At 47.9% G+C, this 26,250-nt stretch overlaps 10 protein-coding genes across 13 annotated transcripts; 5 read left to right on the forward strand and 5 right to left on the reverse strand.

Annotated features, from left to right (window-relative positions):
• The first annotated feature begins 119 nt into the window (after positions 1-119).
• Positions 120-6,865, forward strand: LOC6594968 (alpha-1,6-mannosyl-glycoprotein 2-beta-N-acetylglucosaminyltransferase). 2 transcript variants are annotated; one of them, XM_026992656.1, is made up of 11 exons: positions 120-764; positions 1,982-2,133; positions 2,208-2,336; positions 2,403-2,555; positions 2,614-2,798; positions 2,861-3,102; positions 3,158-3,303; positions 3,366-3,526; positions 4,225-4,689; positions 5,566-5,780; positions 5,839-6,865. In XM_026992656.1, the coding sequence occupies exons 2-11, from the start codon at positions 2,127-2,129 to the stop codon at positions 6,059-6,061; spliced, it is 1,926 nt and encodes a 641-aa protein (XP_026848457.1). In that variant the 5' UTR covers positions 120-764; positions 1,982-2,126; the 3' UTR covers positions 6,062-6,865. The 2 variants fall into 2 exon arrangements, with proteins under 2 accessions (XP_026848457.1, XP_026848461.1); XM_026992660.1 differs by lacking the exon at positions 4,225-4,689 and having other exon boundaries at positions 133-764.
• Positions 6,866-7,698: 833 nt separating this feature from the next.
• LOC6594967 (4-hydroxybutyrate coenzyme A transferase) lies at positions 7,699-11,559 on the forward strand. Its single transcript, XM_002020450.2, has 4 exons — positions 7,699-8,118; positions 9,981-10,373; positions 10,438-10,842; positions 10,902-11,559. Exons 1-4 carry the CDS (start codon positions 7,941-7,943, stop codon positions 11,354-11,356), a joined length of 1,431 nt encoding a protein of 476 aa, XP_002020486.1. The 5' UTR covers positions 7,699-7,940; the 3' UTR covers positions 11,357-11,559.
• Positions 11,560-11,568: 9 nt separating this feature from the next.
• On the reverse strand, positions 11,569-16,473 carry LOC6594965 (nucleoplasmin-like protein). The gene is made up of 3 exons (XM_002020448.2): positions 16,394-16,473; positions 15,994-16,127; positions 11,569-12,389 (listed from the first exon to the last, which is right to left on the reverse strand). The coding sequence occupies exons 1-3, from the start codon at positions 16,413-16,415 to the stop codon at positions 12,075-12,077; spliced, it is 471 nt and encodes a 156-aa protein (XP_002020484.1). The 5' UTR covers positions 16,416-16,473; the 3' UTR covers positions 11,569-12,074.
• Positions 12,451-15,718, forward strand: LOC6594966 (sodium-independent sulfate anion transporter). 2 transcript variants are annotated; one of them, XM_026984479.1, is made up of 7 exons: positions 12,452-12,989; positions 13,581-14,224; positions 14,295-14,607; positions 14,658-14,960; positions 15,018-15,163; positions 15,230-15,400; positions 15,466-15,718. In XM_026984479.1, the coding sequence occupies exons 1-7, from the start codon at positions 12,974-12,976 to the stop codon at positions 15,670-15,672; spliced, it is 1,800 nt and encodes a 599-aa protein (XP_026840280.1). In that variant the 5' UTR covers positions 12,452-12,973; the 3' UTR covers positions 15,673-15,718. The 2 variants fall into 2 exon arrangements, with proteins under 2 accessions (XP_026840279.1, XP_026840280.1); XM_026984478.1 differs by having other exon boundaries at positions 12,451-14,224.
• A 508-nt stretch (positions 16,474-16,981) lies between the features above and the next one.
• Positions 16,982-17,871, forward strand: LOC6594802 (nucleoplasmin-like protein). Its single transcript, XM_002020447.2, has 4 exons — positions 16,982-17,063; positions 17,213-17,358; positions 17,427-17,594; positions 17,664-17,871. The coding sequence occupies exons 1-4, from the start codon at positions 17,042-17,044 to the stop codon at positions 17,799-17,801; spliced, it is 474 nt and encodes a 157-aa protein (XP_002020483.1). The 5' UTR covers positions 16,982-17,041; the 3' UTR covers positions 17,802-17,871.
• Positions 17,872-17,939: 68 nt separating this feature from the next.
• On the reverse strand, positions 17,940-21,238 carry LOC6594801 (ADAM 17-like protease). 2 transcript variants are annotated; one of them, XM_002020446.2, is made up of 10 exons: positions 21,110-21,238; positions 20,804-21,043; positions 20,300-20,736; positions 20,037-20,231; positions 19,671-19,809; positions 19,257-19,492; positions 18,623-19,186; positions 18,448-18,553; positions 18,204-18,366; positions 17,940-18,123 (listed from the first exon to the last, which is right to left on the reverse strand). In XM_002020446.2, exons 1-10 carry the CDS (start codon positions 21,216-21,218, stop codon positions 18,081-18,083), a joined length of 2,232 nt encoding a protein of 743 aa, XP_002020482.2. In that variant the 5' UTR covers positions 21,219-21,238; the 3' UTR covers positions 17,940-18,080. The 2 variants fall into 2 exon arrangements, with proteins under 2 accessions (XP_002020482.2, XP_026845523.1); XM_026989722.1 differs by lacking the exons at positions 17,940-18,123; positions 18,204-18,366; positions 18,448-18,553; positions 18,623-19,186; positions 19,671-19,809 and having other exon boundaries at positions 19,404-19,492.
• LOC6594800 lies at positions 21,194-21,937 on the reverse strand. The gene is made up of 3 exons (XM_002020445.2): positions 21,576-21,937; positions 21,334-21,501; positions 21,194-21,261 (listed from the first exon to the last, which is right to left on the reverse strand). The coding sequence occupies exons 1-2, from the start codon at positions 21,881-21,883 to the stop codon at positions 21,378-21,380; spliced, it is 432 nt and encodes a 143-aa protein (XP_002020481.1). The 5' UTR covers positions 21,884-21,937; the 3' UTR covers positions 21,194-21,261; positions 21,334-21,377.
• A 42-nt stretch (positions 21,938-21,979) lies between these two features.
• Positions 21,980-23,772, reverse strand: LOC6594799. Its single transcript, XM_002020444.2, has 2 exons — positions 23,487-23,772; positions 21,980-23,377 (listed from the first exon to the last, which is right to left on the reverse strand). Exon 2 carries the CDS (start codon positions 23,302-23,304, stop codon positions 22,216-22,218), a length of 1,089 nt encoding a protein of 362 aa, XP_002020480.1. The 5' UTR covers positions 23,305-23,377; positions 23,487-23,772; the 3' UTR covers positions 21,980-22,215.
• Positions 23,773-23,894: 122 nt separating this feature from the next.
• On the forward strand, positions 23,895-24,662 carry LOC6594798 (coiled-coil domain-containing protein 12). Its single transcript, XM_002020443.2, has 3 exons — positions 23,895-23,969; positions 24,032-24,177; positions 24,243-24,662. The coding sequence occupies exons 2-3, from the start codon at positions 24,050-24,052 to the stop codon at positions 24,592-24,594; spliced, it is 480 nt and encodes a 159-aa protein (XP_002020479.1). The 5' UTR covers positions 23,895-23,969; positions 24,032-24,049; the 3' UTR covers positions 24,595-24,662.
• On the reverse strand, positions 24,600-26,212 carry LOC6594797 (spindle assembly abnormal protein 6 homolog). The gene is made up of 3 exons (XM_002020442.2): positions 26,032-26,212; positions 24,803-25,970; positions 24,600-24,744 (listed from the first exon to the last, which is right to left on the reverse strand). Exons 1-3 carry the CDS (start codon positions 26,197-26,199, stop codon positions 24,683-24,685), a joined length of 1,398 nt encoding a protein of 465 aa, XP_002020478.1. The 5' UTR covers positions 26,200-26,212; the 3' UTR covers positions 24,600-24,682.
• Positions 26,213-26,250: the final 38 nt, after the last annotated feature.

Below are 26,250 nucleotides of genomic sequence, written 5' to 3' on the forward strand. Positions count from 1 at the left end.
CAAACAGCTGTGCTTTAGTGTAAGTCTTAGTTTAGTGTAACTAACTAACTGTGAACGTTTAGTCACAACGTTAAGTGTTGAATTTAACAAAGAGAACTTGAATTGAAATAAATTGAACTGCTCGCTCTGCGCGCTTCTCTGCATCGAATCGACCATTAAAATATAAAAATCATACAAAATCAATACATATATACAAAATGTATAATTTCCGCTCATTGATGTTGGCCTGAAATTCGGTGCGGTGCGTGTTTCTGGCTAACGAAAGTGAAAACTCAAATACACGAATTAACATAAAAAACGCTTAAATAATCAGCCAAAGCGTACAATACAAATGCAAACAATGTGAAAAGATGCCTATCTGTGTGCTGTGCGTGTGTGTAGCCGCAGCAGCCGCAGTAGCAGCTGCGAGTATGTATGTGTACCGTAAGTGCATGAAGAAAACGAATCTCAATGATAACAAGAGCCATCAGAGCTAGATAATCAGCGATGATTTAACAAAAGAAGTGCCCCGAATCTGAAAGAACCTTCTGCCCAACCGAAATGCCTAAAGCAGAAATTGTGATTGAAATTGTCGTTGCGGCAGCCCAGCGACACGGACTCGAGAGCAAGCAAAATCGTTACGCTGCATTTTGACTTGGGGGGCGTCTGAAAAATCGATTGGATTGCCCGTAGTAAAGTCGCGAGTCGCGACCATAACAACACTACAGCAATGACGCTAAATGGAGTCCCGTGCTCCGTCCGCGGACGCGGATATCTAACCAAAGGTGAGTGTTCAGGTATTTATTTATTAGCACCGCACCGCAGCAACAAAAGCAGGAACAGCCAACAACAAATACGAGTGTGTAGTATACAAAAATGCAAAGTAAATGGCGCATTTGTCTGTGAGTTTCGGGTTTGTTTTGGTTTTGGCCTGGTTTTGCCATCAAATTTCGTAACAACTAAACCGAAAATACCTGTTCGTCACCCCGGCCCGGCCCTCCCCCTCCACAGTGTGTTTTTTTCTGTGTGTGGAGCACTGGGAGGGGGCCCCGCCACCCCATGCACTTGAAGAAGGCAGCATTTCCCCTTCACCTTCGACTGCTGCCTGAACTTTGATTCAAAGTCAAATTCTCGTTGTGGGTCGTCTGTCGGACGCCCCAATTAACGGTAGTTAATGTTGGCCCGGGGTACGGGAGGGATATGATTATAGAGGAGGAACAGTCATTGATTTTATTTACCATTTAATTGGGATAGTTTACGTTCGTTTGTCTGACGCAGAGTGGAATAATATATATATATTGATATTCTTAATACACGGCTGTAATTAGTCGTTCGATTGTATGTAAAAATAGATCAAAATACACAAGCGACCAGTGTGAGACCTTTCTATTCTACTTCAAACCGCCCACAACTGGCCACCGACCAGACCATCCCGATTCTAGGGAATTCACTGAAGGAATTGGTTCGGGGGGAACCAGGCATACGCGAAAAATAATGATTCTCAGGGGCTTTCTGTACGCGGAATGTTCCACAAATGAAACAGTTCGCTGGGCCAGCCAAATCTATTTTTACGCCAATTGCCTCGAGGCCGTAAACCGCCCACTTTACAGGCTCTGCTCTCCATGGGGCGGCGTGATGGGGCTACGTGAGTCTCCTCCATTGCTATTTAAACTCAAGTGAGTGCCCAAGCGACGTACGACGACGACGACGACATACGATCAAAATGGATCCGAGATCGTGGAGAAGCGGAGGCCAGGCTGGCCGTAATTGAATGTGGGGTAGTCGTTACTTTTCTGATTAGCATTCCCATTCCGTTTGCCATTGTGTGGATTGTTTGGATCGGATTAGGGCCCAGGGTCCCATTAATTGGGCACTTGGAATCCAGAATCTCAAGAGTGTAGAGAGTGGTGTAGCCCCACAAAGGAAATGGTTATCGAAAGTGGCCCAGTCCAGCCCAGCCCAGCAGTAATGCAATTGATTGTTATTACATCCTTCTTTCCAGATGGCGATCTCGAGATGAAAGTGCGCACCCAGTGAGCATTCTTCGCTTTAGTGAGCTATTCAGCCCCAGAGCCAGAGCCAGCCACAGACACTGATTGAGAGTGAGAGTGAGAGAACGCGAGAAAGGCAGAGATACCAGGTCCAAAATGAGAGGTAATCGCACAGAGCCCCGTTCGAATCGAAGCAAGCTATTCATTACTTAGTTTGATATACCAAAAAATAAAAAGGTCGCATTCTGATACCACTGCCCAACACCGGATCGATGGGACGGAAGCGCAACAACTTCTATATGCGGAGTATATTTCTACTGGCGCTCTGCATCTTTGGCCTGCTGCAGTACCACAACTTTAACTATCGTAAGACCTGCAATACGCTCTTCATTCGACAAACTAATGTCCTGTGTTGTCCTTTCCTTTCTACAGTGGAGTCCAGGGACACTGTGCTGGGAGATGCAGTCACCAATGACTCGGATGATGCCATCCTGGCCATGGTACCCGCCACACTGCACAAGTACTTGACGCCGCACTCGCGCAATCACAGCACCGCCGCTGTAACCGGAGCGATGGGCGGGGCCCGTGAGTAGAAAATGTAAAGTATATCTAATTACCATCCACTGATCCACTCCCTTTTTAGCTCTGCTCCTAAACACGAGCAGCTCCGGAGCGGCCACTGCAACCACAATCAGCTTTGACGTCTACCATCCGCCGAACATATCGGAAATAAAGCGTCAAATCGTGAGATACAACGACATGCAGCTGGTGCTTAACGAGGACACATTCGGTCCTCTGCAAAACGACTCTGTGATAATTGTAGTCCAGGTGAGTGCGGGACCCACTCACAGCTAAAGAATGTCCTCATCAACGTGGTGGAATTCTTACAGGTGCACACGAGGATTACTTACTTGCGGCATCTGATTGTGAGCCTGGCGCAGGCGCAGGACATTACCAAGGTGCTGCTGGTGTTCTCGCACGACTACTACGACGAGGACATCAACGATCTGGTGCAGCAGATAGACTTCTGCAAGGTGCTTCAGATCTTCTATCCCTACTCCATTCAGACCCATCCCCACGAGTATCCAGGCGTGGATCCCAACGACTGCCCCAGGAATATCAAGAAGGATCAGTGAGTATATCCTTGTGAACCAAAGCGGCGTGGAATAACTTATCCGATCCAATAGGGCCATGATCAGAAACTGCAACAACGCTCTTTATCCGGATCTCTATGGGCATTATCGGGAGGCGAAGTTCACGCAGACGAAGCACCACTGGATCTGGAAGGCGAACAGAGTGTTCAACGAGCTGGAGGTGACCCGCTTTCACACAGGTATGCTGTAGCAAGGATCACTTTGAGGGCAGTCCCACTTCAGATCCTTTTTCCGGCATTAGGTTTGGTCCTGTTCCTCGAGGAGGACCACTATGTGGCGGAGGACTTTCTCTATCTGCTGGCCATGATGCAGAAGCGCACCAAAGACTTGTGCCCCCAGTGCAACGTGCTGTCCCTGGGCACCTATCTGAAGACATTCAACTATTACACCTACCACAGCAAGGTGAGAACTGGAGGGGCAACGCGTCCCTTCCCTTCCTTACGCTAGAGCTTGCCTTAAGAAATCTTTTGAGTGGCGCATCGAGCGGCCGAATGAGAAAGCCAATGAGATAGAGCGCTTCGAGCCTTACCCTATTTTAAGTACTTGTATATTTATGTTTCAAGAACAACTTAACGCTTCTGTTGCTACCAGACACACACGCACATACTCACACGCGCCCACACATCGAACGTATCGACAATCATAATGCAATTTGGAGTGGATGGAAACATGAGGCCGATCCATGCCGAATGGGTTGGCTATTCCATGGAATATACCCTCTAGTACCAGACCGTCACTGGTTGAATTTGAATTTGAATTGAACACATCACACGCACACGTCCTAGCAAGGAGCACTAGTTCCCCAACGATTATCGTTCGATTAGCTAGATGCAGAAATAGTGCATTTTAGTCGCTTACCTGGTAGCTAGTTGAGTGACTAGCTAGTGGCCGATAAACGGCACGGGTTCTAGAGGGTAAATTCACGATCCACCAACACCCACACCCACAGTGCCCCCGCCTACATGCGTACACACATGACTGTGTGTGTTTATACTTTTGTTTACTTACATACAAACATATATCATGTATTATTATTATTGTATTTTCAATATCATATATATACTATATATCTCTGTTCTATTCCGAATTCTGGCACGCAGACTAACAAGAAATCCTATGCTTCCTCGCTGATCTCGACAAACAGTCTATTAGGATACAATAGGAATAATAATAATAACAACAACAACAATAATAATAATAACAACAACAATAGAAACTCAATGCAATTAGCCGTGTCGTCCTCCTCTTCTTCCACATCATCTGCGCAATCATCAACGACATCATTCAGAAACAACAACGCCAAAGTCTATGTGGGCGACACCACCAACAGCATCAACAGCAATAATAGCAACAAGAAAGATCACAATAAAAACAATAAGAATAATAAATCAAATAACATGCGAAGCAACCACATCAACACTGTCACCGCCTCCTCAGCCGCCACATCCTCCGACACCAACAACGAGCCAAATAGCAATAACAATAACAATAACAACAACAACAAAAATGGTGCACAAACATGGAACTATCATGTCCTGCCGTCATTGTATTCCGTCTATCAGAAGGTAGCCACCACACCACCGCTAGCACATGCTCCAGGCTGGCCTCCAAGTTCCTTCTAGTTAAAACTGCACCTGCGTATCCATCGTATCGTCCTGTCCCTAGTTTGAGCACAATTTGAGCACTGACTGTTTGCACTGGGATGCGTTTGTAGGACATTGAGAGGCCGCCCACCCTTCAAGGTGCTGCAAAGACATCCCGGAGGCGACACACGAATACTTTATTGGCCGTGTAGATTGCTACCCATCCTCCTTCATCCCCGCGCTTTGGCACTTTTGCATGTACCGTTTATACCGTTTGTACCTTTCCGTTCTTTGCTTCCTGTTCAATTTTTGTGTACTGCTATGCATTGCTATACTGTTGCGTTGTGTTAATTAACTTGTCTATGTGTCCCGCGATGGCATGCCACATCTCTGCCCCGCCCGTATCTGACCGTATCTGCCCGTACCTGCTCTGCCCTCCAGATACACGCACGCGTGCGGCTCGTGAAGATTGATAGCCAGAGCATCATCAATGACTATCGCAAGGTATTTGGTATGGCGTGTATCCCCATCGTTACATTATCCATCGTTCCGAATCACTGCCTAATCCTAATCACTGCTTCACCAACGGAAACGAAGGCAGTGCGTGTTTGATACCACTTGGGCCTAACTTGTCCCAATTTGCGACTTACTAAACACTAAATTGACTTCATTTGGCAACACACAAATCGTAGTAAGAGTTAGTCCTGTTTGAACGAATGAAATTTGCATGCCCAACCCCCTCTGCCTCCGCCCCTATCCGCTCCTTTCAAATCTGTTTCAATTTGTTCGTTTTAAACGATTGTCGATATTTGCGTACTTAACCCGAATCCCCCTTCTTCCCGTCTCTCCCGTCGACAGGTCGAGGTCATGCCGTGGGTGAGCAGCAAGCACAACATGGGCTTCGCCTTTAACCGCACCACCTGGACGAACATAAGGAGGTGCGCCCGTCATTTCTGCACTTACGACGACTACAACTGGGACTGGTCGCTGCAGCACGTCTCCCAGCAGTGCCTGCAGCGCAAGCTGCATGCCATGATAATCAAGGGCCCGCGAGTCTTTCACATTGGCGAATGGTGAGCAAGAGAGAGCCCTGTGCTTCCATTTTTAATCTAAGCAATTTCTCTTTTGCAGTGGCGTTCATCACAAGAATAAGAACTGCGAGTCCAACCAAGTCATCTCGAAGGTTCAGCACGTTCTGAAGATAGCTCGCAACTCGCATCAGCTCTTTCCCCGCTCGCTCACCCTGACGGTGCCCAGTCTGAGTAAGAAGACCAAGCTGCGCAAGGGCAACGGCGGATGGGGCGACCTGCGAGACCATGAACTGTGTCTGAACATGACGCTGCCAACGCGGTAGAGGAGGAGGCCAAAGGACTAAGCTCCAGCATTGAATACGAGTATAATATCTAGTTAGAGCTATTAGGAAGTAGCCTTAAATATGGTAACACTCAACCAGATTATGCACTGTGTATCAGTGAAGTAACCTAACCGCAAGTAATCGAAGCCAAGACAAGTTGTGCATCAGTTGCGCCTCCAAAGACCCTCCACGGGCGCGGCACAAATTCCTAGTATAAGTAATCCTCCTCTAGTCACCGGCCATATGCCAACCAAAACAACTCGAAACCCCCCATATTCGAATCCTTTCTGTGCTGTTTGCTCTTCGGTTTGGTAAAAATTACTTTGTATTGTTTGGGCTCCGTCCACATTAATGGCGAAAAGGTCCCAAGCAACGCTTACGACTCATATTAATACTTATACAACTCACTCGAATAGTACTCAATCGAATCGTCTATCGTAGTCCCAAAATGTGCCGAATCCTCCGTTTCGTAAATGGTCGAGTTTAGAGGTAGAGACAGGAGAGCAAGCAGTAAATCGCATAAACTAGTCATAGCACATGCGCCTAGAACCCCAGCGCATTAGAACAATATAACTAGCTCTTTGATAACTTATTATATAACGTTTTAAGCCTGTAAATAGAAATCTTTTGTTGTATAAATTACATAAGGTCTTTTTAATACACATACGTACATACATACATAATGTATTTAACTAATGTAATCTGTTATTTTCTAATTGTTAGTCGAATGCGCTTTTATGTACTAGGAATTTTTGATCATTTGAACGAGTAATCTTAGCGAATAAAAGCCAAGTGAACGCTGAACCAATCCACACACGCACTCATTCACTTTCACCCTACAGCTCGGTTGCACATGAGTGAGGAAATGTATAGCGCATATGCACAGGATGGAGCCTTTCTCTACTTCTTTGCATTCATGTGCAAACCCACAATATCCACAGAAGCCGTGGAATGCCTCTGCCTACGTGCCGGAGAAGATCACAGCGGTGGCAAGCAGATATGTGGGTGGCAAATATGCGCCAATTGTAGCTGTTGCCACCGACTGCAAACCCACAACCAGCCACATGCATGTATGTACGTCTTTGGTATATAAATTTGGTAAACGTCTGGAACCATTATTTAATTCAATATATTTCTTTATTATTTTTACATACACAAACAATTCTTTGCTCAAACTAGAAACACATTTTGCTGTTGAAACACTTTAACTATTGTTCTGTGTATGTCCATTAGGCATCTGAGCTTTAAAACATTCGTTTCGTTTAAAATCACTTCGAGCTGTTGTATTTTAAGTTAATTAAAGCCAGCAGCCAATAGCGGGTGCGTATTGTTTATGGTATATTTCCCCGGATAATCGGCCCGTCCATCTGAAGATACGAAATACTTTGTTGAATATTTGCAGTTACAAGTTTAAATTTGCCGGGCGATACCATCGATGGTCTGGCGAAACCATCGATGTTCGGCGTATTTTCCAGCCCTGGATGGCGCTATTGGATTTTTTGACAACACTACTTTGAAACTTAGTAATATTTTGGAAACCAAAACAAACAAACCAAAAAAATCGTAGATCCTAAACAAATGTCCCCAAAATAAAGGAACGTGGTGGCTGGAGCAGCGAGGAGGTTGAGGACCTAGGACGTTCGATTGCACAAATTCATGCTTTTCTTGCTTGGAAATTTCCGGCCCTGGTATTCGCGGTCGACGTTAGTTGCAAACGCGCAGCTGGAGCAACAACAACGCAGAGTTTTGATACTGGCAGCGCACAATCAGCGATTCAACGGACTGCCATCGCCATCTCAGAACACAAAGTGATTTAATAAGCTCTTGCCTGTTCGTTCTTTCGGTTTGAGTGCGTGAGAGTGTCTCTATAGCTGCAATCATGAGCAAGCAACTGGCGCGCCGTGTTGGCCAGATCAACAAATTCCTGGCCGTAGCATCGCCAAACGCTGCATCCACCCACAACACGTACTTCACCTATGTGCGTGAGCTGTCGCATCCCATCGCCCGTGACCCGCCAATTGTTCCGGTCGAGGAGGCTGTCTCCTGCATCAAGTCGGGTGAGTGCATGCCGAGAGGATTGCCCTTGTAGCTGCGCCCACGAGAGCCCCTTGGCCTTTGCTGCTGACCCGTAAACTCAGTTTTCAGTACATATAGAATGGCAACGATTTTGGTTATGTAATGTTTTGGCGTTCTAGTGGGCTTGTTTAGGAAAATATAATGGAAATGAAAATGGGACGCGGAGCAGGGCAGTGGCAGTCGTATGCAAATGTAATCCATGGGTGTGTGTGTAGTAGTTGGACTACTTTGAGCACAAGGCCCAAGGGAGGGCACTTACATGCACGTATAGGGTGTTCAATAGCTTTGACAGAATCAAATTGACCGTGATTATCGTCATTGTTGAGTGCTTAAGCTATCAGTTACTTATTTACCCTCCTTACATACTACTAGAAATGTGGTCCGCAACATACAAATCTAGAATTTCCGTCGAACTGCAGGCGGGGGTCATTAACTGTACATCTGTACATACACGGTGGCTACAGTGGAGCGTCGTATGTAGATTATATTTTTAGTTTGCCAAAGTTGTACTTTGTACCCTCGCCTGAAACAGCAACAACAGCTACAACAGCAGCAGCAAGCTGAGCTTATGCCGCAAGAACGAACGTCGCTCACACACACACACAACGGAATCCACACAACCGGCTATCGTCGTCGCCGCCGCTGTCGGCAGCTGTGCTGATAAGAGCTAATAACATTTAACACAGCTTCTTATGTAATGACTATCAGTGGGCAGGTGAACTAGCTTGTGTGTGTGTGTGTGGGTGCTCGTGTCATTTGGCAAATTATAAATTCCGTACTTTGTGGTCACAGAACAACAGGATAATCAGAAGCAGCTGACCCCCCGTACGCAGCATTGCTTTGATTAATTTCAATTTAGGCAATTGGGCGACTTTTGCCATGCAATCAATTGAGACCGTTAGCCCCCACTCCCCGCCCACAATTCACCGAGTAATAATCAATGCTTAGCACTTCGAAGGCCTCCCTCATCAGCAGGCCCATGCAAATTGATAAAAATTGATGTGTGGGGCGCCACACCACCACCCCACCACACAGCAAGAGCAACAACATCATCTACATATGCATGTGTGATATGTGTATGCGTATGTATGTATGCATATGTCGAGCAGCTCTCTCGCTTGCCGTCACTATTGGGTCCCGTTGCCTCTAATTTTAGCCAAATTCACCAACGCAGGCCACGGGCCACGCAAAATCTACTACGTAATTTGGTTGGAAATCTTTTTCGTGTGGCACGTTTCTGGCAGATACAATTTTGGCACTTGTATAGTAATCATTGCCTACACTGGAACCAGTTCTCCCCGAAACTCGTCCCAAGGTTATGTGGGAAACTTTCTTATAATTTCAATTGGCGGGGCTGACCCGCTGCTGCAGATAAGAATTTCACATATCGGATGATTTGTCATGACGTTAAAAGGGGCTCGTAAGAGAGGGGCTGCACATTGGTGTTGACGCCATTGCCCGTCTCATCGGTCATGTCATAGAGAACCGAGTGCTGCAGAAATAGATCATTCAATAGTTATACACTTTCTGGGAAGCGCTTCTCATGTATTTACAAGCATTTAATATGGTCACGCGACATACACTATAGAACTGTGGCCCGTTATTACTAACACACAAAGGCGGCAATCTCTCTACTCCCCCTCCCACCCGAACAAACATCTTGAGAGCTTTCAAGAGCCACGACAAAGGAAAGCTTTGATCGCTAGATTAGAGAGCAGATTCTGCTCGGAGCGGATACGATTGTTATCAGTTATTCACTTAATCAGTTAGTCACGCGACTGAGCTTCAATTAACTTCGAGAATATTTTCTAAAATGTTAATGATTGCTCGCTTCTTTTACCAGGGGACACGGTGTTTGCCCAGGGGGCTGCCGCCACACCTGTCGCCCTCCTGAACGCAATGTCTCTGCATGGAAAGTGCAACAAGCTGAAGGACGTCACCGTTTGTCACATGCATACGGAGGGTCCGGGAGAGTATTGCAAGCCCGAGTACAAGGACATTTTCCGCTCCAACTCCTTGTTCATGGGCGCCAACGTTCGCAAAGCTGTGGCTGAGGGACGTGGCGACAACGTGCCCATCTTCCTTCATGAAATTCCTCTGCTGTTCTACAAGAAGATCATCAAGCCCGATGTGTCCCTAATCCACGTGTCGCCGCCAGACAACCATGGCTACTGCTCGCTCGGCACCAGCGTCGACTGCGTCCGCGCGGCTCTGCTCAACTCAAAGATGATTGTTGGTAAGTGGCTCGCAGAGCGATAAGCCCTCTCGAGTGCTGTGAATTATATTCTGGTTCTGTGCAGCTCAAATAAACCCCAAGATGCCGCGAACTTTCGGTGATGCCATCATCCACAAATCGCACTTTGACTTTGCCGTCGAGGTGAACGACAACCTGCCGCAGCACGGCACTGGAAAGATCTCTGCCGTGGAGCAAAAGATTGGCAAACTGATTGCCGAGAATCTGGTCAAGGATGGAGCCACCCTGCAGATGGGTATTGGCAGCATTCCCGACGCCGTTCTGGCCGCCCTGCACAACCACAAGGACCTGGGCATCCACTCCGAGATGTTTGCCAACGGAGTGGTCGAGCTGGTCAAGAAGGGCTGCGTCACCAACAGCAAGAAGAAGATGCATCAGGGAAGGATTGTGGGTTCCTTCCTCATCGGAGATCAGGCCCTGTACGACTTTGTCAACGACAATCCCTTCATCGGTAAGCTACACACATATTCCTGCGAACATAAGACATATTTCCACTTCCTCTTCTGTTAGAAATGTACGGCATCGACTACGTGAACAACACCAGCATCGTAAAGCAGCAGCCCCGCATGACGGCCATCAACAGCTGCATTGAGGTGGACCTGACTGGTCAGGTCTGCTCCGACTCCATTGGCACGCGCTTCTTCTCCGGCTTCGGCGGACAGGTGGACTTTATCCGCGGAGCCGCCGAGGGTCTGGACGGCCTGGGTGTGCCCATCATTGCCATGCCCTCGACCACCAAGAATGGAGAGAGCAAAATTGTGCCCACGCTGAAGCCAGGCGCCGGCGTCGTCACCTCCCGGGCCCACGTGCACTACGTCGTCACGGAGCACGGCATTGCGTCGCTGTTTGGCAAGAATGTGCGCCAGCGCATGTACGAACTGATCCAGATATCCGACCCCAAGCACCGCGAGACCCTCGAGAAGGACTGCTTCGAGCGCATCAAGGTGATGCCATCGCCGAATTAATCTATCCAAATCTTCGATGAGAGTAGAAACATTTTCAATGTGGCCTGAATCCGAAATCAGAAATCCGTAATCCGTAAACGCATTCCCGAAATTGTTTGCAGTCTGACTTTGATAGCACTTTATAGCAGCGACCCGATGATAAGATAAGATCTGGCACTACCAAAATTGAGATGGCGTAATAAAACGAATTCATGTGAGGAATACTCGAAAAATTTCATTTAAATACCGACGACAGTTTAATTTCATACCACATCTATGAAGTAGGGGAAGGAGGAGGTTTCCGTGTTGGTTTTAAGGTGTTTAGTTTAGTTGTAGTTTCGTTTTATGTATATACAGTACAAGTCTGTGTCTTCGGTTCGGTTAGTGAGTTATGCTTCTGGGGAGTGCCTGTCCGGGCGCTGTTTAAGGACCTTTCCGCTTAAGATTACACGAGACGAGCACACAACGTTTTGTCTTTGAACTGAATGTAAATGTAAAGTTAAGGATAAGTGGTTAAAAGTTTTTGTTTAGGTTTAGGTGAGGGCGCTGTTCTCGTTCAAAAGTTCAAAAGGAACTAAATTGTATTCTCAGTATGTATCGTATCGTATCGTATCGTATAGTATTGTAAAATAGGGCCTAAAACACTTTGTTGCTTGTTAAATCTACACGTGAAGAATAGCTTAAACCATCATCGATGGATGGTTGACGATTTACGATGATTTTAGATTTGCTTTCCGGTTTACTTCTTCTTGTTGTTCTTGGCGTTTTTATCGCCGGCAGCGGCTGCGGCGTTCTGCTCGATCTTGGCCCGCTTCTTTGGGTGCTCGTCCTCCTCGTCCTCGGCCACATCGTCCTCCTCGTCCTCCTCCTCCATGTCGACCACCTCGACGTCGTCCTTGATGTTGTGGCCGTGAATGTACACGGGTCCACTGCCCTTGATCAGCTTGAACGTGACCTTGGACTCGTAGAACTCCACATCTGGATTGACGGCGCGCGTCTCGCCAGCCTTCAAGACGGCAATCGGAATTTGCACAGAGTCCTTCACTGTGTTGACCTGCGTAAGAGAATGGAGTCGTATTCGTTTGATTATGCTGATGGAACAGATAGATACAAGCTTCAAGTGGCTCAGAGACAGTTGCTGCCTTTGCAGACTACATTTCTAATTTCTTATTCGAACAGCACTCGGCACGATACGCGCCGTCCCCCCTTCGGAGCCACCATGGAGCCACACATCTGTGGTCGCTGGCTTTATCGCTTCTCTAATCATTGTCAGTCGACCCGCCGTCGAGCGCCTTCCCCAAAACCGTACCGTACCCTACGTCCCATGATAACCGTCTCTCGTCTCTGCTGTTCTGCTGCTCTGCTGGGGCCAGGCCCCGCATTCAGCCATAGTTTTTGCGCTTGACCATTCGCTGGCCCACGCTTGTGCGGAACGGTTCGGTTCAGTTTGGCCCCTACACCCCACTTACAAGAAATTTATCAACTGCACTCTCACTTGAGTGCCAATAAATAAATATCTGGCGGCCCTCCTCCTCTGACCGAAACTAACAAGTGGCTGCTAATTAAAATCATCTAGCGAAACGTGTAAAATATAACTCAAAGCCACCACACTCCCCCTTGCGAGTCCAGATTGTCAGCATGCGCGATAATGAAGGTACGTACTACGTCGAGAGCACACATTTAGCAGTGAAAGTAGATCCCTAGCCTGCCATCTCTAGAATGGGATACCATTCTGTCCTCCAGGCTACATGTGCCAGCCGCCCTCAAGGTAGAGCTTCGGCCTAGCCTGCCTATCAGATCAAAGGAGAATAAACGCCTTTCCCCACATTTTCATATCCATCATCGCGAGGGGATCATAATATCATAGAAAGGAATTCCCAATTAAAAGCGAAACAGGAGGACTAGTTTGCCCGGCGACAGAATAATCTAGTGTGTGCTTTCGAACGCTGATAGACAGGCGCGCTTCCTCTTGGATAAAGTTGTCCATCAAGCTGTCCCCAGCACAAATCACAAGACAACAGAATGGTGCGAAATGGCCGAAGGAATTCATTAGCGCACTTCAGGCCGCAGAAGATCAGGCCCGGCGATTATGGGTGTGACTGCGATTAGGAATCTCTGTACTTTTTCCCCAATCAAGCAATGACGCAGACACCATGACATCAAGACCACGACGGACCCCACACAGACGCAGACAGGCACAGGCCTATGTTGTATCTATTTGATTGGTCTACAAATGTGCTTCCAGAACCAGATCTCTATCGGGAGCGCCTGCCGAATGTGTGCGAGGCCGTGGGCACAAAGGCCCGTAGCTGCTGCAGCATGAGGAGCGTCCACCGCTTTCTGCCCGTCACAGATTGGCTGCCGAAGTACCAGCTGAACTTTCTTCCGATGGACATTGTGGCGGGTCTGACGGTGGGCCTCACGGCTGTGCCGCAGGCCATAGCCTATGGGGTGGTGGCCGATCTGCCCCCCGCCTACGGCCTCTACTCGGCTTTCATGGGCGGCTTCGTCTACATATTGCTGGGCACCTGCAAGGACATCACAGTGGGACCCACGGCGATCATGGCCCTAATGGTGCGGCCCTATGTGAACGGCAATCCGGACAATGCGGTCCTTCTCTGCTTCCTGTCTGGCTGCATTATCCTTTTGCTGGGTCTGCTCAATCTGGGCGTGCTCATGCGCTTCATTTCGGTGCCGGTGACCACGGGATTCACGATGGCCGCCGCCATCACCATCGCCAGCGGGCAGATCAACAATCTGTTTGGCATATCAAGCAGCTCCACGGGGTTTCTCGACGCATGGATACACTTCTTCGGCCACATCAAGGAAACGCGCCGCAACGATGTCATTCTGGGATGCTGCACATTGCTTTTGTTGCTGCTCATGCGGGTAAGATCCGAAAGAGATTCCCACCCCGCCCCACCCCACTCAAGGTGTAATTCGGGATTTTTCCTTGCAGAAAATCAAAGACTTGCCCTGTGGCTACCGCAGTCTCTTGAAGTATCTGTCGCTCTCACGCAATGCCGTGGCCGTGTTCGTGGGCATCCTTCTCTGCTACCTGCTGAGCCGCGGCTCCGGGTCACTGCCGTTCCTCGTGAGCGGCAGCATCACATCGGGCCTGCCCCCATTCCGGCCGCCGCCATTCCACACGCAAGATCCAGCTTCCGGAGAGCCCATTACCTTCGGTGGCATGGTCTCGAACGTTGGTTCTGCCCTGGTGTCCATTCCCCTGCTGTCCATACTGGAGAGCGTTGCAGTGGCAAAGGCTTTCTGTGAGTACTGCTACTGGCGTCGTTTCAAGCGTTACTGATTGCTCTTTTAGCCAAGGGAAAGATCGTGAATGCCTCGCAGGAGATGATTGCTCTGGGCATGAGCAACGTGCTCAGCAGCTTCTTCCTGTCGATGCCCATCACGGGCTCCTTCACGCGGTCAGCCATCAACAACGCCAGCGGCGTGAAGACCCCACTGGGTGGCGCCGTCACAGGCGCCCTTGTCCTCATGACCCTCGCCATTCTCACCTCCACGTTCGCCTACATCCCCAAGGCTACGCTGGCGGCCATCATTATAGCAGCCATGCTCTTTATGGTGGAATACGAGACCATAGCGGAGATCTGGCGAGCCAAGAGTGAGTAGGACCGGACTCCTTAGGAGTGCCTTGAATGTTACTTGTAATCTTTTGTAGAGCGCGATATGCTGCCCTTCCTGGTCACCGTCCTGTGCTGTGTGTTTTGGACGCTGGAGTATGGCATGGTAGTGGGCATCCTTTTCAATGCACTCTTCCTCCTGTACAAGAGCATGAAGCCGCAATTCCATTTGGAGACCCAAAAGGTATGACTAGATCAACCGGAACTTAAATATGCCACGAGCTTGCACTTCCTTCCTTCTCTGTGGCAGTACAATGGCATGGAGCTAAGCCTGGCCGATCTAAAGGGAAGCGTTGACTACTCGGCAGCGGAATATCTCAAGACTGCCATTTTATCCCACGTGACGGGTCGGCAGGGAGCCATCACGTTGGTTGTCATCAAGGGAGACGAGATCGGTTCGATTGATACCACCGTAGCGCTGGTAAGTAATGCCGTCCATCCAGTCCAGTCACCTCACCACTCCACTAACCCACTGCGACTCTACAGAACCTCATTTCGCTGCGGGAAGACCTTGCGCTGCTCGACTGCAATCTCATTTGCTGGAACTGGAGCGTACCGGCAGCAGGGGTGCTTTGCAGGATGGACAGCACGACGCGTCAGATGCTAAAGTTCTCAAAGAGCTTCCCAGAACTAATGGAATCACTCGAAAAAGAATCCGATTCAACGGTAAAGATATCCCAGATAGATGATTGAATACACAAGTCAATAAATGTGTGATAATCCTCTTTAAAGTCCCATATCAGTGTCTGCGTCTGTGTTTTTATTTGCATTTGTATCTGCGTACAGTTACTTATTAGTCGGGTGGATGGAGATGGGGGGGGAAGCATTCGGTGCAGATGTACAGACAAAAATTACCCTAACCCATGCCCTTGTCCATGAGAATAGAGAAACCGGTCCTTGCCCCGGCATAAAACACGGAAAAAAAAGGGGGGAAGAAGCAGAGCCAAAAGGCAGACGGGTCGGCAGACAGACGCATGCGGCGCGCGCATACACACAGAATTTATGCACACTCACCTCCACCACGTTGAACTCATTATCCTTGGCTTCCGCGCCGAGCAGAATCTGTTTGATCACCAGCTTCTGGCCTCGTGCGTAGTCCTCGTCCACATCCCACGTCACGCTATTGCTTTCGGCGGTCAAAGTAACACCTGAAAATTAGATCATTGGTTCTTAGTACCCGCTTATGTTTAACAAGGGGGAGCACATGTATGTATCTACTATGGGTTTGTATGTACGCCCTGTACTATATGTGCACAGACACAGTAATTAGTCAGCGGCAACCTTGAATAAAAACACCGGCAAGCGGCGTCTGCAGCTGGCATTGCCCTTTCACACATGCAAAACTCGAACCTCAAGACGCCTATTGCAGCTGCACTAGGATTAAATTGAACTCGGATAGGTCTATTATATTTACCATAGAATGATTCTTCAGCCATTGCAGTTATTTGGTTGATATTAATTTAAAAGAATCGAGCGTCGAACACGTGTTGAGCAAAAAATTTGCAAAATGGTAGCTAGAAGTGCAAGACCACCGATAACATCGGGGGTGGTAGTAGTGTTGGTCACTATCGATGTTTCTCCACTTATCGGCATGCTTTAGCCGAATCATTGTTGGGTACAGTCTGGAGATTCCTGAAATTTATTATAATACAATTTGTTTATTTAAACAATCAGGACTTCGATCTACATCACGGATTGGTCAACGACGTCCCAAAATGAGATTTCTACGTGATTTTTCATGAAAACCAGGGATGGAAGCAAATCATCGGCAAGATGTCATACAGAAGAGAAAGGTTTTAACAGGCTGATAAGAGTATTTCACATATTAATAATTAATACAGAGGCGAAACACGTTAGAACTGTATGTATTTAAAATAAATATTTCCATTTTCATCAAGTTCACGTGTATATCGATTAAATGCTCTCGTCAGTTTCTGAAGGTTTGCCAACCCTAGTCAACGCTTCAATATCATCATCACCGCCATCATTACGGGCACGTGTAAGAGTACAAAAAATTTCTTTCAATAATTGACTGTACAACCGTGTGATACAAGAACTACAAATGGAGTCCGAATCTTTTTATGGTAAGTAGCTACATTTTCGTGCGCATTGGCGTATCCAAATGTAAACAGCGTGGAAACAGAAACAGAATGGCGCTGCCTAGTGCCGGCCGACCGGCTAAAAGAAAAATTTGTTACATTTTTTTGCTTGTGGTTTATATTCCATTCTCCAGGTGTTACACTCAGCGAGAAAGACCCAATCGCACAGTTCGATGTACCCGATATTCCAGAGGAGTACGTCGTCCACTCACACAAATTGATAATAAAACAGATCTCCCTTGGATCCGAAGCGAAGACGGGGGAATTTAATGTTGTACAGGTACAGTATAGCATTTAGCATGGCTGTTGATGAGCAAGGCCAAGATAATAGTTGATTCGCAATTGCAGGCGGAGACAAACGTGAACGATGATGGTGAGAAAAAGACTGTGAAGATTCCGATAGCAGTTCTGAAGGTCGGTGAAACGCGCAGCCTGAGACCAAATGTGGAGTTCCCAAATGGATCAGTCACTTTCAAACTGGTGCAGGGCACTGGGCCGGTCTATGTCTGCGGCAAGGTATGGAATATTGACTTGTGAATACTCTCTTTTCCGGTTCGTGGTTCTCATTTGTTGTACTTTTTCCAGGCCGAGATGAACTTTGGCGAGTTCGACGACGGGCAGATGTATGAGGAGTACTCCGACGACGAAGAGGACAGCGATGGGGACTTCGACGAGGACGCTGTGCCGCAGACAAACGGCAAGAGCAAAATTACAAAGAAGTAAAGTAATAATAAACTATCGAGTAAGCTAAAGAAATGATACAAAAGAAAATAAAACAAAACAGAAAAGAAAAGAAAACGCATAAATATTTTTCAAAAGGATTGGACTCAAATAAATCGAAACGCTCCTCGGGCGTGTGTGTGGTGGTTGGTCTATAGTATATGGAATTTTATTCATTGTTTTATGTTATGTTCAAATATGTCGCTTAATACAAAAGAATTGTGGCAGTTTTGAGAAGAATGCTCACGGAAGATAAAAAAATGGCCGCCACCGGGATTTGTGCTAGTTACAGGCTCGCGCCACAGAGATCTTCTGGCGCGGCACGCTGAAACGAAATCACGAGAGAGAGAGAGAGGAATCCATGAATTTGGGGGCGATTCAGCTCTAGCGGATCTATATCCATACCGTATGTGTATGACACGACGCCTCTCATCGCTGGGATGTATGAGATCCAGTTTCTGGCTCCACTCGATGAGCTTCATTTCGTGGCGGAGCTTCTTCCGATCGAAGTATGAAATGACACAGCTGATGGGTATCCAAAAGACTGAGGTGACCAGCACAACGGCCACTGAAAAGCGCAAAGGGAGTGCCATTAGCCATTTGCCACTAGCCGTCAGCCACTAGCTTAGTAGGTTAGGAGGCTACTTACTGACAATGTTGTCCTTGAGAAATCGCAGGGTTTTGGCAACATTGATCTCCTCGATGATGTCCCAAAAGCGCTCGACCACATCCTGTATGGTCTTCTCGCACACGCCCTGCACAAATACAAATACAAATACAAACTCAAGTACAAATGACGGATAAACATGGTGGAGTGGATTCACCTTATTGCAGAATCCAGTTATGCAGGGCGTGCCATCGGGCAGCACATCGGGCGGTTCCACCGGAAAGCATGTCTCATTGATGCTCATGCGGCAGCAGCGCTTGCAGGCATCCACAATGATATCACACATACAGCTCTGCAGGCCCTGCGTCTCGCAATAGGGCACGCACTTGCCGTTGCGGCACTGTCCCCGCTCCTGGCAGATGGTGCCATCCGCCATGGCCGGCGACTTGGGGCACTCGGCATGGGCGCCCGTACACCGCGCCTCCTGCTCGCAGGTGGCGTACTGCGCCTCCCGGCACTTCATGCCCGAGGCCATGAACTGGCAGTTCTGGCAGCAGGGCGAGTTCTTGTCGCTGCACATGGCGCCCTGGTTGCGACGGAGCTTGCAGTTCTTGTCGCAGCACGAGTCATTGTCCTCGGTGCCCAGCAGCCCCGCATCGCACTGCTCGTCGCCCTCCACGCGCAAATTTCCGCAGAATGACTCCTCCGGCTCTGAGAAGCAGCGACCAGACTTGGCCTGCAACACTTTGCGTATGGACCGAAGCGAGCAGGGTGAGAATTTCTAAAGGAAATCCAGAATACCATAAGCCTGCCAGAGCATACAATTATTTTGAAACCCGATCCGATCCTACCTTGTTATTCACGTCGTAGCCGCTGACCGAGTAGGTGTACATGAGAAAGCTGCCGCCCTGCGAGGCGCTGGGCGAGCACTCCGGTATGTCTGGGTCATGCTCGGAGCCCCAGTTGTGTCCGAACTCATGGGCCGTGACCAGATCGGCCTCGCGTGTGATCACCCGCTGGCCGTAGTGGTTGCGCGAGCTGCTCAGGCCCGAGTTTAGATACAACGTGTATCCATTCTTGAAATATTCTTGGGGGCGGACAGAGGGAGGACAGTATTAGTTTCTGTTGCTGGACATTCGGCTGATTAAATGCTAAAAACTTGAACGAAACCAAAGAAAAACAAATAGAACGCAAGTGTGTAAGCCAAATGATAATGACGAAACGAAACGAAACGAGTATTGATTGTATCTGGGATTAGCAACAACCTGGAGTGCAAATGCCGCCAACGGAGTTGCGACGCGGGGAGCCAACGTAAGCCAAACCTAAAATGCCGCCTTCGAATTTCAGATCGGTAAAGAGATGAGCTAAGCAAAAGTCTTTGTGGCTGTACTCCCGGGAGAAGACCTACTCCCGGGGCAGATACAGATACAGACACCGATACAGACACAGGTTAGCAGTCACAGAGGGATTAGAGTAAGAGAGAGTCCAAGAACAAGAGTTATATGAGAGATAATGAGGCACAAACAAGTACAAAAGTACACAGCTACACGACACAATTGATTAAACACGATTCGATTCGATTCGATTCGACTCGATTCGACTTTGGCCTTGCTTCGGCCGACACTACTCACCTCCAGCAGATTGCGCACATCCCACTTCTCCCGAATCATGTTGTAGTGGGCCTCCCCGCCCCGCAGCCGCGTTGGCTCCGAGTGCACCACAATCTTCTTGATCACGAAGCCCATGCCCTTGAATCCCTCCTGATCGGAGCGGTCCTGCCACACCGTGTCGTTATAGATTTTGTGCACGCGATCTATAAGACTGATCTGTAAGGGGAATTAAATGATAATGATATTAATGGTGCTCTTTGAGACTATGAATGCCAACATCTTACCAAGTAGTTTATGGTTGTCTTTGTGTTGCCTCCACCCATCTCCTGGAAGAACCGATAGTCGGCCACTAGCAGCAACGGGCAGCGGGTCTTGGTGGGCGTGTACTCGTACTGATCCGACTGGCGCTTCTCGCGCGAATGTATCTCATTGTCCAGAGCGTCGTCATCCTTGTCTTTGCCCTCCAGCTCCAGACCCTCCTTGATGTATCCACAAGTCTTTGGGGTGGCGCCTTGCTCGTTTTTATGCAGCTTCACATCGGACGATTTGTATGCCACCATAGTGTCCTTTTTGGAGGCAGGCAAGTGGCGCCACGAGGGCTCAATGTGATACGTTTCGTCCGGCAAGTGGATGGACATGGTCATGGTACCGTCCTCGATGTGGGCGCGCACCGAAGACTCTAGCTCGCCAAATACCCTACCCGTGTAAAAGCTGTCGTGATCTGTAAGGAAGCAGCCTCGGTTAGTGGCGACCTGTCCGTGCGAGTGGGGGAATCGATGGATATTTACCCATATGGACCACCGTCTCGTTGCCATCGGCATCCACGGCATAGGCGCGAAATTTGCTGTGGAGGACCTCGCGATGGGGATGTAAAATCAGTCGAAAGTTTTTGCCCAGTGTCGTGAACTCCACCTCCTTAATGGTGTTGAATGGATTTTTGCTATGTTTAATACCTCTCTTGACCACCCTATGCAAAACATCGTCCTTGTGAAACAGCTCGTAGTGGCGCAGCGTCCTTTGCAAGGCAACTGAAACAACAGATACACCAGAACTCAGTCACGAAACTCAGCGTGGGAAAGGCAGTTTATGCTCACCGCAGTTTTCTATTAAAAGGCAGGCGAAAAAAACATAGATTATCGTAAAGCCACAGCAACTAATGCATTTTGTAAACATTTTTCGCCCGCAATTGATATTTTTCTGCATTATTGATTTTTCGGGTCCCCAGCTTCAGCTGTTGTCTCCATCCCTGCCAATTCGATAGGTTTTCCATCAGCTGGCTCCGATAACACAAATACAGAAAAGAAAAGGTTTACTGTACCTTGTACCTATGCCTGTACTATTCAAATTTGACTATAAGACTTCCTACTTTCTCTTGATTTTTGTGGCATGATGTTGGCGTGGATCTGCCAAGACGGGTATGGGCGCCAGCTTATTGTCGACCCCATAAAATTGACCATTCAACGTCTTCCTTCTGGGCTTGGGCATTCTGTATAAGATTGAAGCGTACAGTTGACCCCCCATGCTACACTAGTAGACTACTTTTAATTTACGACTTATTACCTGTTAACGTTTGATCCATAGGTGGCGATGGTTACGTAATTCTGTGGAACGTTGTCTAGGAACTTCGTATACCGACAGCGCAGGTATTGGCTAAGGCGACACGAAAGACTTGTCTTCAAATGCTCCAATTGATACTCGAATCTGGGCAAGATCGTCCAATCTTTGCACGGGAGATGAAGAAAGTCCCGGGGTCCCTTTGCCTCGTAAATGTCTTGCTTCTGCACTTCCGGCTTGAACTCTTTAATGAGTTGATCAATATCGAATTTGACTGGCAGATTTGTAAACGGATCGCAGATAGAATTGGCCATCGTGTGCAGTATAGTATTTCTTAAACAAACTCAAAATTTAACTGAAACTTAAAACAAAAATATGAAAAGGAACCTGCCTACTGGACTACTGTACAATTGATATTCCACTAAATTGTATATTTGGCTTATGTATTTAAACTGTTACATATTTCTGTGTGTGTGTTAGTGTTAAATGTACAAATTCAAATGGAAATTGAAGTAAGGTGACGGGGAGAGAAGGGACAATCTTTGAATCTTTAATCTTTAAATGTAGGTCTAAAAGTGTAGTTAAAAGCTATCGCTCTAGTTCTAGCTCTAGCTAAGATAATATTAATTAATTTGCAGCTGTTTATTTATTTCTGGAACTCGGCCATATTTGCTTCGAAAATTACCGTGTTGATCTTGTGTTTGAGGGCGATGAGGTTCTCCCGATTGGTGATGGCACGCAACTCATTTGCCACATACTCGCCGTACGTGGAGAACTCATCGCGCGGCGGTAAGCTCACGAGCGACGGTGAGGCGGGGCTGGAGAGGGATGAATTGGCCGCCTTGGTCGTGCTCCCTGCGGTGCTGACTTTTGGAAGTCTGATGTTAACCACAGGATTACCATTATGCGTTGCGTCCGAAATAGTGGCGTTGTGCGAAGTGTTGCTGGCATCGTAGTAGAGACGCTTGGCTGGGGGCGGATGCAGGTGATGCTCGTCATAGTAGCCGCCCTCTGCGTCTGGCACTGCAGTGGTGTCGCGCCTGGGTATCTTTATAATGCGACCGGAAAGGACGTGCACCGCGTTACTGGATATGGCGGCAGAGCTCTGCGTTGGAGTCGACTGATAGTGGAGCTCTCCGTTTTCATTGGCCTGAAAGCTGACCGCCTCCACAGGATCATGCATGTCCATTAGCGACTGCTGATGATGACCCTCGAGCGCTTCGTGTTCCTCCTCCTGGATGACATGGCTGACATACCGCACATTTATCTCTTTGCCCAATTTCGGCTTGACTTCCATTTCCTCTTGCTCCGACTCCTCAATGATGTCCTCATCGACATCTTTGGTCGTCTCCTCAATGAGCTTCTCCAGCGCGTTAGACCGAGTGCTGCGCTCGTCCGATTGCATATCGCTCTTCAAACTCAAACGGCCCTTAGAGGATCGACAGGCGTAGGGGGAACTGAGAAAGGCGAGATTTTTGAATCCAAACCACTTTGAGTTGTATGGCTCCTTCCGTTTCATGCGATTTATTTCTCTGTGATATTGAGTCCGCAGGGTGTGGAACTTCTTCTCCAACTCGTTTGTGGGTATGTTCCCGCCAAGAGCCTGACCGACTTCGTTCAAGAGACGCTGCTTGACATCTTTCTTGCGATATTCGTCACATGTCATGTCCCACAGGCCACGACGACACCGGTATTCGACGATGAGCTGCAATGTCTTCTCCCTGGTCCACTCCATTTTTAGCACAGCTGCTGCCGGGCAAAACGATGTCACTAGTCGCCGAGGCAGAACAATGGGCTCCCTGTGCTCCCTTTGATCGAGACAAGAAAACACACATTTATTAGCTATGTACATGCAAATACAGCGGCAGGTTTTTAATAGCCACAGCCACAGCCACAGCCGCAGAATCAAAGAGTTACCTAAAAGCAGCGCGTTAGCGTCTCAAATTGGTGTGCGCACTGGCAGCACTAGCTCTGGGCAATTTATTTTGGTTACTCCAAAACAGTTGTGGCAGCTGCAAACACAATTTGTTGTGGGCATCCGTCGTTGCTGCTTGTTTATTTGCTCGCATCCACGTATCTCCGTTGAACCGTAGGCGTGTGGTTCGCCTTAGCACTGTAGCGAGTCGAAAGGCAGCGCGGCAGGATCAATTAACAATATTTTATCCCTTATTTGTTTAATTCAGACAAAAACTATACGCAAGGCAAGCTCCCCTCTCCTCTGGTAAACGTAAACGCAATGCTATGTATACATGTACAGTCTTATCGATACATCGATATGGCGGAAAAAACGCGGAATTAGTGCCAGTGTTCAAAAACGCGATAATGCTATGTGCAAATGCGAAGATAACAAATAACAAAATAGATTTATTGCAGATGAAATAGAGTTTGTCCGACAGACTAGTGAGTTTTGAAGCTGAAGTGGGATCCACAGAAAATCTGTATCGTTTGGTTTTTCTTTAAAGATACAGACTTTGGCACCTATGGACAATAACAACGTGGGCAGGCTTACGGAAGAGTCGCTAAAGCGGAAGGAGCGATTGCAGAAACTGCGGGAACAAGTCCAAAACAAAGGCACAGATTCGTCCGAACTAAATGAAAAGTTGCCCAAGTAATTATCGTATATATGGCCATACATGGGACCATTGTTTAAAGGAAAACTTGTTACACTTGCAGGCCAGTTTTCCGCAGCTACAAACCACAAAATGAAAACACCATCGGGGAAGTTCTCTTGCAGGAGCCAACGGGGAACATCGAGTCCGCCGTTGAAACGCAGCTGAATTTATTGCAACAGCCTATGGTAATCGACGAGATAGACATAAGCAACTTGGCCCCACGGAAGCCGGACTGGGACCTTAAGCGCGATGCCAGCAAAAAGTTGGATCGCCTGGAGCGCCGCACACAGAAAGCCATTGCCGAGCTCATTCGCGAGAGGCTGAAGATGAACCAGATCGAGGATATCAGTCAGGCTGTTAACGTGGCTGCAGCTCAGGCCGGCGGCACTAGTGTCGAGGACGAGTACGACTAGAGCAAAACAATACAACTAAATTTTATTAAAAACCTATCAAGAATGAGAATAAATTAACGATAAGTAACGCTAAGCATATTAATGATTCCTAGCGGCGGTTCTCCTTTCCGCTACACGTTGATGATAAACGTTCCTTCAGTGTGAGTATCTCTGTAAATAGTAGGAGAATGATTACGGAACAAACGGTGTAACTTTCAAGATCACTTACGTTTTGAGTACTTTTTCTCCAGGGTGTTGGCAAACTGTCGCATGGATTGCAGTTGCTGTGGGATTTCCTCGCGTAGCTCTTTGATTGTTGCACGCGCTTGCCGAATCTCATTCTCTCGTAGAGACAACAATGTTTCCTTTTCCTTAATGGCCTTTTCCTGCTGGAGAGCCACCTCTGTGCGCCAGCCTATGGTTTTTTTGTGGCCAAGGATCTCCTGGTTTTGCTTAAGGATTATCTGATTGGCCTTGGCAATCTCCTCGGATGCTATTTCCAGCGCTTGCCGCTTGGTGTGCAAAATCTTCTTCTCCGCTTCCAGCTCAGCGGCAATGTTGGCCTTTTCCTTATTTCCCTGCTGAATGTGTTCCTGCAGTTCAACGGTGTGCTGCTTGAGGTCTTCGATTTTGTACTCCAATTTGCGCTCGTGCTTCTTGGCACTGATTGTTTCGGCATGGAGCTTATCGTTTTGCTCTTTTAGGCTGCACAAGCGGGACTTGCAGCTGGATAGCTCATCACTTAATGCTTTGTTGCGCTTGTCGGCCTGTTCTAGGGCTATCTGTGTGTCGCATCTATCAGCGATTGCCTTCTCCAACTGTGTCTGGATGCTGGAGATCGATCTGCGATTGCGTTCCAGCTCGTTGCTGCGCTGCTCGTTCACCTTGGCCACTTTCTCCTGCATTTGGAGCAGCTCAGCAGCGTGTTTCTCCTCCAGTCTGTGCGTATTCTCAGCCAATGCCTCTCTTAGTTTTTTGTTTTCCGCCCCCACTCTGTCCATGTGCGCCTGCTGGGAATTTAATTCTAGCTGTGCCTGCTGAACGCTCTGCTCCAGCAAAAAGCATTTCTTGTGGGAGGCATCTAGCATGATATTTATGTAGTAAAGGACCGTGTTTAAGGGTGCAGATCGGCAGGGCAAACACAGGTGTATGAGGTTCTTAAACGATCTTATTTCCACAAACTGCAGCTGGAAGTCGGATCCGTTTGGATCCCGAGAGGCCAGGTGCAGCTCCAATTTACCCAACTGGCAGTCTTTAAGCATGCGCACCACATTGTCCATGAACCCGGCGAAGGTCACATTCAGGGATTGATCCTGCTTCAGCTCGTGAAAGGATGTACTGTCCACAGTCGTAATATACATGTGACGCTGATCAGTTTTCTCGGCTAAACGGAGTTGCTGAAAATATGAATCTTTAAAATCTGGGACGCCTGTTCGAAATGGAATCCACTACGCTCACCATCATCTCCTTGAAGTCAATTTTTTCAGCGTACAGTAGACAAGCCTTTTTGGCGCGCATCATGTCATGTGAGAAGCAGACCAGCATTTCCACGCTCGGCATAATGGTCACTACGTTCTTGCTGTAATCCATATTTTCGAAACTGTCCCCATTGCCTGGCGTCCACATTTCAGTTGGAAAGTTAAAAACATAAATATTGAAATTATAAACAAAAGCGGG

This window comes from Drosophila persimilis, unplaced genomic scaffold (assembly GCF_003286085.1).
Source record: "Drosophila persimilis strain 14011-0111.01,24,50 unplaced genomic scaffold, DperRS2 tig00000000-arrow-pilon, whole genome shotgun sequence".
Classification (NCBI taxonomy): Eukaryota; Metazoa; Arthropoda; class Insecta; order Diptera; family Drosophilidae; genus Drosophila; species Drosophila persimilis.